This window comes from Pseudonaja textilis, chromosome 1 (genome assembly GCF_049901715.1).
Source record: "Pseudonaja textilis isolate UNSWEBS1 chromosome 1, rPseTex1.2, whole genome shotgun sequence".
NCBI classification, from domain to species: Eukaryota; Metazoa; Chordata; class Lepidosauria; order Squamata; family Elapidae; genus Pseudonaja; species Pseudonaja textilis.
The window spans coordinates 89,871,895-89,885,306 of NC_141990.1; the positions used below are offsets into that span (position 1 = coordinate 89,871,895).

General features: G+C 37.2%; 1 protein-coding gene across 4 annotated transcripts in view; it reads right to left on the reverse strand.

Moving 5' to 3' along the window:
- ENPP3 (ectonucleotide pyrophosphatase/phosphodiesterase 3) overlaps nucleotides 1-13,412 on the reverse strand; it is a 65,927-nt gene that overhangs the window by 12,506 nt on the left and 40,009 nt on the right. For all 4 annotated transcript variants that reach the window (XM_087940889.1, XM_087940892.1, XM_087940896.1 and 1 more), the window contains 5 exons: nucleotides 13,049-13,115; nucleotides 12,184-12,271; nucleotides 10,325-10,494; nucleotides 10,173-10,224; nucleotides 4,996-5,147 (listed from right to left, as the gene is read on the reverse strand). In XM_087940889.1, coding sequence (XP_087797015.1) covers nucleotides 4,996-5,147; nucleotides 10,173-10,224; nucleotides 10,325-10,494; nucleotides 12,184-12,271; nucleotides 13,049-13,115 — 529 coding nt within the window. The remainder of the gene's footprint in view (nucleotides 1-4,995; nucleotides 5,148-10,172; nucleotides 10,225-10,324; nucleotides 10,495-12,183; nucleotides 12,272-13,048; nucleotides 13,116-13,412) is intronic.

The following is a 13,412-nucleotide window of genomic DNA, read 5'->3' on the forward strand; positions in this document are numbered from 1 at the left end:
CATTTTTCTCTTTAAAAAAAAGTGCATGGGATTCATTCTAAAATCTTTGTGTAAAATCCACTTAGTCCTTTAATGTGATGAATGTTAGGATAACTTAGAAATTTTGCTAAACATGGAATTACCAGCATAAATATTATTTTTAACTTTGAGTGGGAAAAGTTTGTCTTTCTGAGTGTGTGCCTGTGTATGTCTGTTAGAGGGTGGAAATGAAGAAGAAAATATTTGTGTGTTTCTGTGTGGGAGAGGTTTATGGTTTGGTACAACCAAATCCTTCCCCTCCTAAAAATGAATGTTTTTCTCCCAGAGACAAAAATGTTTGTGTTTAAATCACTATCAGGAAACCTGGGGAGCGTCCCTGCTGAAAAGCCTCTGGCTTATAACGTGCTGAAGGCTGACTTTTATCTTTTCTGAGACCAGTTCAGATTATTACTGGCACTATTTAATCATATGCCATATCAGGACATTAGGCATTTTTTAACCCTTGTGAATGAGAGAGAGGCAGAGACAGATTTTGGTACTTTTTTAAGACATACAAAACAGCCAGGTGATTTTGGTACCAGTCACACTCTCTTAACCTAGATTGGGAAATTGAAAATACCCAGCTACCGATCCACACTGGACAGCATTATAAATTGTATTTTATAACATTCATTGAAAAGGCTTATATGCTACAGTGGATTTGATTTAGGTTTATAATAATAATGATTATATTATATACTAGCTGGATGCCTGTGCTTCGTTACGAAACTATGTGATTGGGCTTAGTTTTTGGAAGGAAAATAAGGGGGGGAAATTCTGCCTCTGCCTACCAGCATCCATCGGTCTTCATCTGGTTAGCGTCTTGTCAGTGTGTGAGAGAGTTGAGGGCTGTTCGGAAACTCAAACAGTATTTGCTATGTGAGCAGGAAAGAGACAGCAAGGTGCCTGGGCGTGGCTTAGCTCAAGCTTTTTCTGTTCTAAAGCTGCTTGGTGCTGTGAAACTAAAACTGAAACTGAAACTCCTCTCCTCTGCTTGTGTTTTGCATTTGGAACAGATTTCTTTTCAGGTGGGGAGGGGGAGTGGAACTCCTTAGCATCAGAGCCTGTTAATAATAATATACAAAATACTAATGCTCTGATGGTCATTTTGAAAAATCCTTTCTTAGACTTCTAAAAGCCAAGAGGAACAAATTTCAAATTCGTAGGCTTTACAGTTCTGGAGATTTTGTGATGATTTTGTGATGATGCTTGAGTGGTATTTTGCTTTTATATATATAGATTAATTAAAAGGTGCCATCAGTTTTGAGACTCAGAAAAGCTACATATATCTCTTCGATCAAAGCATCAAAAAATAATAAGTAAAACAAATTAAACAAAACAAAAGAATGCAAATATATTAACTTTTAACACTGTCTATATGTGGACCTATACACTGTATATATAATATATATCAACACCAGATTAATTCATAATCTCCAGGAAAATGAAACCTTGATCCAACCTTAGCATGAAAGATCCAACCTTAGCATGGAATATATATTACATGTCAATAAGGCCATTATTTTCTGAAGCGGAAGAAGCAATCTCTTGATTCAGACCAAGGATTCAGGATTCAGATTAGCCTCTTTTAATATCTGGGAATAATATTAATTTCAGATCCAGCTATCTGACGGGCACCAGGTTGGGGAAGATAATCTAAAGCATTTCCTCCAGCTACCTGGAGAAGGTATAGTAGCTCAGAGATGGCAAAAGCTGTGCATACAGATTAAATAATTGTATCTCCAATCCGGGCTAGAAAAATCTCTCCTCCAACTCAACTTGGGGATCTCATTGCTAGTTGATGTAGGCAGTGGGGAGGCTAGCCAGTCACATTCAACTTAGCATTTTCTGTGAATTCAGTCCCTGTGATTAATGCCAAGCCCACAGAGAAAAGATTTCCCCAGTTCCATCAAGAAGTGCTTAGAATTTCAAGGCATTTATCTTCCCAATCTTGCCCACTCAGTTTGGGTGAAATGCCTACACTGAGAAACTTCCGTTCTCCACCCCTTATCCCAACACAATCCAAAACAACTGGGGAAAAAACTCATCTCTGCAAACTTCACCCATGCTCATCTGTCTTAATGACATTCACAGATGGATTTTCTTACAAGGTTTGGTACACTGCACAGACAACATAGAAGTGGTACAACATAGAAGAGGGCAGAAAAACATAATGACAGAGAAAGCATGCCCCTCTGCCTTGAATGCCAAAATAATTACACACAGATGAGAAACCTGTTTTTCTTTTCTTTTCTTTATCATAACTCCATTGCTTTTGACTGCCAAACCAGTGAATGTTTTTTTTAAAAAAAGAATGGCTAACTACAGCAGTAGAATTGCTGCAGCAAAAATAGCAAGCTATACTCCTGAATGTCTGCCCTACTCATACTGTTTTCTTTTAACTCCAAAGTACTTTAAGAGAATATGCAAATGAGCAATCTTTAAACATCAGTATGCCATTTTGGGACTATTTGCAGTATCATTTGGTGAATGAATGCTGTATTTGTATATGTTGTATTTTTCCATTCAGTAATATACTGCGGGCTATGATTACCTTGGCAGCCTAGGCTGTGGAACGAGGTGCTCAAGATGAAGCTTTGAAAACGAGTGGAAGACAGAAAAAATACAGTTTTAGATTAGTTAAAGGCTCAGTAAACTCAAGATCCCATTGAGAAGGCCCAGAAAGAAAACTATTGAGCAGTTCAAGAGAAAATAAAATTTGACAAGTTATGTGCAACCTGTTGGAAACTGGTAGAGAGAAATTGGTTTGTGGTGAAAAGAATCAGACCTCAAAGCTGGGAAATTTCTGTTTGAAAGAAGAATGTTGGAAAAAGACCTGAAGGTTTGATCCTCTGTGGCAGGAAGATAGCAGGACCCTGTCACATTTTTTTTAGTTTAATTTAATGTAAATGTAGCAGATTTAATACCATGTTTCTCCTAAAATAAGGCTGGGTCTTTTTTTTTTTTTTTTTTGAGCCCCGAAAAAATGGCTAGGATGTCTTTTTGGGGGTGACTTAATTTCTTCCCCCACGCACACCTCCACCTAGAGTGCCCCATGCACAGTCACCTCTCCATGAGGCTGCCACTGGAAGTTCCCCAAAGGTAGAGTCACCAGCCGCTTCTATCTCTCACACACACACACACATACCACCCCTACTAGCCCTTGTCCCTGCACCGGGTCAGCCAAGCCCTTCTGGCGAGGGAAGGTCTCAGCATCTGTGGGGTTCCCACTGCCGCCCTCCCCACCCCAGGCCAGACCTTTTCTGGGTACCCTGCCAAACTCCCAGGTCAGCCAACCTCCCTTTACCTGCTGCCGCCGCTGGTTTGGGGAACGGGGGGCCGCCAGGGAGGGAAGAGGAGGCAGCAGAGCTCAGCTACCCTTAGAAGGGAGATCGGGTGGGCTCCTGCCTTTGGGGAGCTTCCACTGGCTGATAGAAACAGCTTCGTGGCGAGGTGAGTGCGCGTGGGTGCTTGCCCCGAGGCCGCTTCTACCGGCCGATAGAAGCGGCTGGTGACTCTACCTTTGGGGAACTTCCAGTGGCAGCCTCATGGAGAGGTGACTGTGCATGGGGCACTCTAGGTGGAGGTGTGCGTGGGGGAAGAAATTAAGTCACCCCCGAAAAGACGTCCTAGCCGTTTTTTCGGGGCTCAAAAAAAAATAAGACCCGGCCTTATTTTATGAGAAACACGGTACATTTTCAATACCAGATATGCTACAAATTCTGCATTTGAAACTGTGTTCACATAAAGAAATATAAATTATTAGTACCACTAGAGTAAAAATGTAATTTAATGGGGAAAAAGACTGTTTATAAAACTTTGTAACTGTGGACTGTATATTCTCAGGCAAATTGCTGCAGGAACCTGGATAAACAGAATTTACTGCCAAAAGGAAGCATTGCAGCAATCAGTAAAGAAGATGCTATTGTATAAAAACCTAAAATATAACCTAAAAAACATAAAACCTCTCCAAACTTGGCTTGTATCATTCCACCACTTTGACATTCTCCCTTTTCAGCATAAGCCATCATTCATTTCTGGCACCCTGCTCTGGGATAGAAAAATCTAAAGTTTGTTAGAAAATGGAATGGAATAGCATAGCATAGCATAGCATAGCATAGCATAGCATAGCATAGCATAGCATAGCATAGCATAGCATAGCATAGCATAGAATAACAGAGTTGGAAGGGACTGTGGAGGTCTTCTAGTCCAACTACCTGCTTAGGCAGGAAACCCTACACCACTTCAGACAAAGGGTTATCCAATCTCTTGTTAAAAACTTCCAGTGTTGGAGCATTTACAACTTCTGGAGGCAAGTTATTCCAATAATTAATTGTTCTGTCAGGAAATTTCTCTTTAGTTCTAAGTATTTTCTCTCCTTTATTAGTTTCTACCTTATCCTGCCCTCAGGTGGTTTGGAGAATAGCTTGACTCCCTCTTCTTTGTGGCACCCCGATATATTGGAACACTGCTGTCATGTCACCCCTAGTCCTTTTTTTCATCAAACTAGACATACCTAGTTCCAGCAACAGTTCTCTATATGTTTTAGCCTCTAGTCCCCTCATCATCTTTGTTGCTCTTCTCTGCACTCTTTCTAGAGTCTCAAAATCTTTTTTACATGTGGCAACCAAAACTGGATGCAGTATTCCAAGTGTGGTCTGTTGAACTGACTGTATGCAGTTAATATATAACTAGACAACTGTATTGAATTAAATATATAATTAGTCAAGAAGATTACTTATAAACCTGATACAGTCCATTGATTTTTCTTCCAGAAATAAACTTGCCCATGTTCTACAGCAAGATGAAGAATGACCTGAACTTGATGTGATTTATGTATCTCTGTCTCCATCACTATCTGTATCTATACCTCTGCATCTATCTCTACTACTCCCCAAATTCTCTTTTTATATATTATCCTTTTTCTGCCTAGACTTTTTTTTTTTTTACAAAAGGCAAATAAATTCAAAAACTTACTGATTTGCTGATAGTATATGAATTCCATAATGGCATCAAGATGTCTTGACTATATGCACTTATATATTTAGTCTGGTGAAGGAGGCAGTACTTGCTGTGCTGTAGAACGTGGGGTCTTCCATAAGGCAAATTATCAGCTTCAGACTGCATTTCTAGAATAAAAACCATAATTATGGAGTTTCACATTAACTGAATACAATTCTTTCCAAAATCATTATGAATTGCTCATTCAATATATTTTTTTTTTTAGTTTTCAGTATATTGGAAAGAACAAAACAATTGGGAATAACTGGAAAGCTGGCCTATTTAAAACCTCACTTTGGGGTTTTTCCTGGCCTATGTAATACCAGAATGTTGGCGACTTGTTGAGCCAAACATGTTGAGCCAAACTCTACATCTCCCACATCCCATTCAACACTGGCAGCATTTAAAGGAAAATAGTTGAACCACTGCCAACAAAACTTAACCAAGCTGTTACTTCGGAAGCAAAGCTCCCATTAGCAGCAGTGAAAGAATTTAAGTGGGGAAACCAAAAGGAGAAAATACCATTTGAAGTGATGGATATCTTGGATACAGTGCTAATACAGTACACGTAAAACTACCTGAGTTTATTGCTTTATTTTACTGGTGGATCGTCAGAGCTATACCTAGCGATATGTCCCTTACGAGTATAAAAATCATAGAAATAATTATCATGATTATGATGCCCATGAAACAGGAAGAATGGAGTGATCTTGTTTGGTACAGCTTGTTACCCATTTCTGCAGAACACTCTGGCCTTCAGCCATGCAAAGTCCACCAATTTCACTGATAACTGCATGTCTCTAGGAGAAACTATCACTCTATGAATGTGTCATGGTTCAGAGCAAATGAACCCAACTGAATTTCAAGCTCCATTCAGGCTTGAAAGATCTTTTATTGAGCACATCATATCTGCTCTTAGAAAGTTGAAGGTAATTCCTACAGATCAGAATAATAAAAAGAATAGGAACTTCCCAACTCCTCCTCCCCCCCAGGTGTCTTGGGTAAGATTAACCAGTCAGTCCAGCAGTAGCTCCCCCCTCGGTCTCAGCAGATGTTTGCCATGACCTTGGTTCACACGCTTTGGTCTGGCGGATGTTTTGTCTTGTGGACTCAAGCACCACATTCCTTTCTAACTTCCCCCCAAAGAGTTGGCAACTAAGAAAAAAAGTGAAAGTAATATATGGCTTCAGCCAAAGTCGTTTTGAAGTTGACAGCATGTGCTTATTATGTGTGTGCGTCTGCAGCTCTTTCCCTCCACTTTTTATCTTCCTTTTCTCGATCTCAGTGTTTCCTCAAGTGTGGTCCAAGGACACCTGGAGTCCCCCAAGGTCCTCTCAGAGGTCTGAGAAGTTAAAATTATTTGCAAAATATTGAAGATAGTTACAAAAATTTGATACAGTGGCATTCTTATCCTTATTATTTTCTATTTGTTAAAAAATATGATTTTTTAACATTTGTGTTCATACCTAATGGGTTTAATATTGTTATTTTTAGCGTGATTCAATAAATAAATGTTTTACAAATGCATCAAGTTTAATTTTTCACAAAGTAAATATCCAGAAATATAACCCATACACACAAATAGGAGTTCCTCCCTCCTCGGTGAGGGAGATGGGCAATTAAAAAGTCTGATAAATTAATCAATTAGTTACAAGAAGAAAAAGTTCAGTAAACACTGCTCTACCTTATTCTCTTTTTAAAAAAAAGGAATAAAAAGGGATTCCTCTCCTCAAATGGTGGAGGTTTAAATGGGTTTAAATACCAACCCACTTAAAAAAAAAAACAGTACACAAGAAAGCCTTGAAGTACAACCACAACTGGTGGGAGGAGTTAAAGGAATTGCACCTAATTTTACAAACTTTTATGACTTTTTTTTCTCCATGGTTGTTAATAAAATCATTGCAGTTGTTAAGCAAATCTGGTTCCCACCATTGATTTTGCTTGTCAGAACCCAGCTCAGAAAGTCACAAATAGCAACCATATAATCCTGAAACCCTGCAACTGTCATAAATACATGCCAGTTGCCAAACACCTAAATTCTAATCACATGACTAGCGGGATGCAGTGATGGCTGTAAAAGTAAGGGATGGTTGTAAATCACTTTTTTTCAATACTGTTGTGACTTCAAGTAGTCATTAATCAAATCATTATATATCAAGACTACTTGTAGTTTACATTCCCTGTGTATTGTAGAATTTACATTAACTTGGGTCTTGAATAACCTGGGGATTGTACTGTATATAGCAGTATTTTTGAAGCTTGGGAATTTTGTGGACTGCTGGGTGGCTGAGGAATTCTGAGAATTGAAGTCCTCATGTTTTAAAGTTGCCAAGTCTAAGAAACACTGGCCTATTTTCTATATTCTATTAACATAACTTTGGCTTCACTAGTAATATACTTTTATGCCCATCTAATTCACTGGTAATAATAATTCACTGCTGATACAGTTTTACAGATGAATTATTGAATCTATCATCTGCACCTCTATAACTGTCTGGTTTGGTTCTGCAACCCAACAAGATAGACACAGACTTCAGAGAGTAATTATGACTGCAGAAAAAACAATTACTACCAGCCTGCCTTCCATCAAGGACTTGTATACTGCACGAGTCAAAAAGAGGGCTGTGAAAATATTTACAGACCCCTCACATCCTGGACATAAACTGTTTCAACTCCTTCCCTTAAAACAACGCTATAGAGCACTGCACACTAGAACAACTAGACATAAGAACAGTTTTTCCCCGAACGCCATCAGCTAAACAAATAATTTCCTCAACACTGTTCAACTATTTACAAAGTCTGCACTACTATTACTATTAATTTTCTCATCACTCCTTATCACCCATCCCCTCCTACTTGTGAATGTATGACTGTAACTTTCTCGCTTATATCCATACAATTTATATTGACTGTTTCCTAGTATGTTCCTTGCCTAACCTATGGTCACAAGCCACAGTCATCCCCATCTTCAAAAAGGGAGACCCTTGCCTAGTTGAAAATTACAGACCAATCTCCTTATGCTGCGTCACCTGTAAAGTCATGGAATCAATTATTAACCAATCCATCATCCTCCACTTAGAGACAAACAACCTACTCTCCAATAAACAATTTGGTTTCAGAAAAAAGCTATCCTGTAATCTGCAACTCTTACACTGCAAAAACATATGGACTACACAACTTGATCAGGGCAAAACAATAGATGCAATCTACATAGACTTCTGTAAAGCCTTTGATTCAGTGGTACATGACAAACTACTACTAAAAATAAAATCCTATGGTATCTCTGGACAACTGCATAACTGGATAGAAGCATTCCTGTCAAACAGACAACAAATGGTCAAAATTGGGAGTGTCCTATCAAATTCTGTACCTGTCAATAGTGGTGTCCCCCAAGGCAGTGTTCTAGGACCAACTCTCTTCATACTCTACATAAATGACCTCTGTGATCATATTAAGAGCAACTGTGTTCTTTTCGCTGATGATGTAAAGCTGTTCAATACCACAGACAATACTGCTACCCTTCAAAAAGATCTTGACTATGTATCAGAATGGTCAAACAAATGGCAACTTCAAATCTCAACAAATAAATGCTCTGTCTTACATATTGGCAAAAAAATCCGAAAATAAAATACAAGCTGAATAGTCAAGATCTTGTTGATGATCCAAGCTCTGTAAAGGACCTTGGAATACTCACCTCTAATGATCTAAGTGCTAGTGCCCACTGCAACTACATAGCCAAAAGGCATTAAGAGTTGTTAACCTAATCTTACGTAGCTTTTTTCTCTGGTAATATCACACTACTAACTAGAGCATACAAAACATTTGCTAGACCAATACTCGAATACAGCTCATCAGTCTGGAACCCACATTACGTATCTGATATTAGCACAATTGAGAAAGTCCAGAAATATTTCACAAGAAGAGTTCTCCACTCCTCTACTCGTTGTAGAATACCTTATGCCACCAGACTTGAAATTCTAGAACTAGAAAACCTTGAATTACGCCGTCTTCGGTCTGATTTAAGCATGGTATATAAAATCATACATTGCAATGTCCTACCTGTCAATGAATACTTCAGCTTCAACCATAACAACACAAGAACACACAACAGATACAAACTCAAGGTTAACCGCACCAAGCTTGACTGCAGGAAATACGACTTTAGCAACAGAGTGGTCAATGTCTGGAATACTCTACCCGACTCTGTAGTTTCTTCCCCAAACCCCAAAAACTTTAACCTTAGACTGTCTACTATTGACCTCACCCCTTTCCTAAGAGGTCTGTAGGGGGCGTGCATAAGCGCACCAACGTGCCTACCGTCCCTGTCCTATTGTTTCTTTTATTTTTCTTTTATTTTTCTTATATGTACTCATTTCATGTATTCATAATTATGTATACACTTTTACTTATCTCGTAAACAATTGACAAATAAATAAATAAAATAAATAAAATAAATAAAATGATTTGATTGATTATTGTACCCTGTGACTATCATTAAGTGTTGTACCTTATGATTCTTGACAAATGTATCTTTTCTTTTATGTACACCGAGAGCATTTGCATCAAAACAAATTCCTTGTGTGTCCAATCACACTTGGCCAAAAAAGAATTATATATGGTTTATGACCATAATGGAGTGTGTATAAGATACATATCTGATCCTGAACATTCCAGTCTCCTAGAATTCTGATAGGAATCGGTTGATCTTCAGAGCTTGTAATCTGTGTTTGTGTGCATGTGTCTGTGTTAAATTTATATAGCCTTATTTGTTAAATTGAATAATTAAATTTATATCACTTTATTTGTTAAATTGAATGATTACATTTATGTAACTTTATTTGAATGGATTGAAATTGAATTGAAATTGAAATTGAAATTGAATTGAAATTGAAATTGAAATTGAAATTGAAATTGAAATTGAAATTGAACTGAAACTGAATTGAAATTGAATTGAAATTGAATTGAAATTGAATTAAAATTGAATTTAACAAAATAATTAATTAATAATTAAATTTTAATATTTAGATATTTGTTAAATTGATGTAACAAATTTATATATTTGTTAAATGTATATATTTGAATAAAATCTCTTCTAACTAGATTCCCAGATGGAAACCTTTCACTAATTAGAAGTGAGTTTGTACCAGACTTACTTGCTTGGTCAGTGAGGTTTAACCTTTGATTCACTGCTTCTAAATCTGTTATCTGCAAAGATACAAACACAGCAAAAGTCAAAAGAAGGGTTGAGCATAGATACACAGGTTAGATTACAAACATACTGAACGAAAAGCACCCACAAACTTACTGAGCTACAATTACATCCTGAAACATCTGGACTGGGAACGAGGCCAAAATGGCATAAAAGAGGAGAAGATTGTTCTTTTGCTGGAGAAGGATTGTGGAAAGGGTTTTTTAGGAGGTGATTCAAGCTTCCATGTGTTCCATTGTTTGGAGCAGGTTTAAGCTTCAGGAGATCTGTGAAAGAAAGAAAAATGCAATTTTTCCAGTGGGCATCAAAGACTTCAAGGTTCTCATGTTTGGAATTCGGACTGGGAGAAAAGAATTACAGAAATGTGAGATCTGGAATCTCAAATGGAGAAGTGTCACGTGAGTGTTGGACTGTGGTACTCACGACAATTCTGGAATTATATGGCTATGTTTGAAGATTGTTACAGTTCCCACAAACTGAACAAAGAAAGTTGAAAGGCCTCTAAAGTAGATGTATTCTTAATAATTTGCAAGATGCTATGACTCATGTATTATACTTTTGTGATAAAACTACTTTTGGAAAAGAGGAGGCATCCCTATGATAGTTATAGTTACAGAGAGACCACTCTTTTTAAAAAAAAATCCTGTAAAGATCTACCTAAGAATAATATTCTCAAGAGTGCTTAAATGACCTGTTGATACTCTCAACTGAGAATGGAGCATGCCAAAAATGGAACATGTCCCAAAGTTACACATTCCATCTGCAGATGAAAAAGCAAGAAAATCTTTTGAGTAACCCTTTAATATTGCTTCTCTAGTTTCCCACCAACACATAGTCAAGAGTTAAGTTGATGGGCTCCAATGGATCACAGGGAGTGCATTGGCTTTGGGCTACTACTGCTTTTTTTCCATTTTAAAAGTTTGGTTTGATTTAATTCCTGGATGTATTATGACTACTCCATTCTGCATGCGCTCTGATCTCAATCTACCTAGTCTGAGGGGCTTAGCTTGCTTTCTTTACTACAGGCCATTCTATTTTGGGTATTTCTCTTCCAGGAACTGAAGTTGAACTCTGCATATAAAGTAAGTGTATTGTTACATTTTATGTATTTAATGTCAAAGAGAGAAAGAGACTGATGGGGAGGATTCATAAAGACAAAGAAAAGGTAGCAGTAAGACACCGGATTGTAGATCTGGTTCAGTGGTGGGATTCAAAAATTTTTACTACCGGTTCTGTGGGCGTGGCTTGTTTGGTGGGCTGGTGGTCATGTGACTGGGTGGGCATGGCCAACTCAGCAAGGTGGTGCGGCACCTTGCTGCGAGTGACGTCAAGTTGGCCACACCCACTCAGTCACATGACCGATGCTGCAGAGACAGGGTGATTTCCTACATACCTTCCCCCTCTCATCCACCCTTGGGCTGACAAAAAAAAGCCCAACTAAAGATCACGACTGCCTGCCGAGTCTGCCTGCTGAATGGGTTTTGTTTTATGGTGGTTTTGTTTTTGTTTTATACATACATATATACAGACAGACAGACAAATAGACATTAATTTATATATATACGTATATATAAATTATATATACGTATATATATATATAAATTATATTACTTATGGTAGTATGTTTTCTGTAATCTACGTTTCTTCTTTCAGTTAATTGGGCTGACAAAAAAAGCCCAACTAAAGATCACGACTGCCTGCCGAGTCTGCCTGCTGAATGGGTTTTGTTTTATGGTGGTTTTGTTTTTGTTTTATACATACATATATACAGACAGACAGACAAATAGACATTAATTTATATATATACGTATATATAAATTATATATACGTATATATATATATAAATTATATTACTTATGGTAGTATGTTTTCTGTAATCTACGTTTCTTCTTTCAGTTAATTAATTCCATTTTGAATTTTTTTAAAAAATTATATAAGGTCTAGTTGAAACTCACCACACATTAAGTTATAAACTTCAATGTTTTCAAAAGATGTCACCTCATTTTTTTCCTTAAAGCTTGGCCCGTGTGCTACAAAGATAGCCTGAACAATAACAGAAAGTAGATTTACTAAATAGCTGCCAGTTTTTATTTTTCATAAATAAAGTCAATGTTAATGTAGCTTTTTAAAAATTCAAGATATAAATACTGTTAATTTCAGATAGTTGACTTGTTAATTAAAAGCTTTCAACTAGTTAAAAACTCAATTAATTCCTACTCCTTTACTATAGAGGACACTCAACATAATTCACAATTTGCTTGTGCATCTACTTACCATGATCTGTACTGTAAACCTTGCAATAGATACACTGAGTCTTAGCATTAAGTCTTTGCTTGGGACATGAGAAATGATTCAGCTCTTTTTCGGCTGAATGTTTCAACAGTGTTAATGGGATTACATTCAATAGAAATTCTATCTTAAATGCAAGCAAATTACCTCTCTTCAACATGTGACAAAAGCAAGCAAGTTCAGAGAACCCACTGCTGATATCTACCTCCATTACTGTCTAGATATTTTCTTATCTTACCCTCAACTTGGATATACATGTTGGATGTTATGGCTGTAAACCACCACATTCAAGATGACAAGCAGTAGATGTGGAAAATGAAATTCTCAAGAATATGTGGACCTTCATGAGAACTGTAATCATATCTGATCCAGTTGATCATGGTGTCATTCACACACTTTAATTTCCCCTTAATCATTTACTTCTTCAATCACCCTGAATAACTGTTTCTGAGAACCGGGCAATACTTTTGAACAAAACCAATGTGACATAGAAAACAAAAACAAAAGAGAAGCAATTGACAGATCTCTTACCTCCATACTTTTAAATTCATTGTCGTAGCCATGCGTACCACCAGAACAATATTTATATTTTTTATTCCTAAATACACATAGGCATAGAATGAAAATATAGCAGTCAATTAGAAATATTAAGTTTTCCAATTTAGAGTTGTATCAAAAGAAGGCTTTTTTTTTCAATCAATGCAATGAAAATGTTTTCTTCAGCAATGGTTGGCTGTTATCATTGCTTCAAAGAAGTTGTTACTATTTATGAACTATCTCTTCAGTAATGCCCCATGAATTGGATTTATCTGATCTCAGTAAATAAAATTGTCTCTAGAGCACTGTGGTATCATACATTTACTGCAATATGCCTGGTTGGTTAGATACCTTTCAA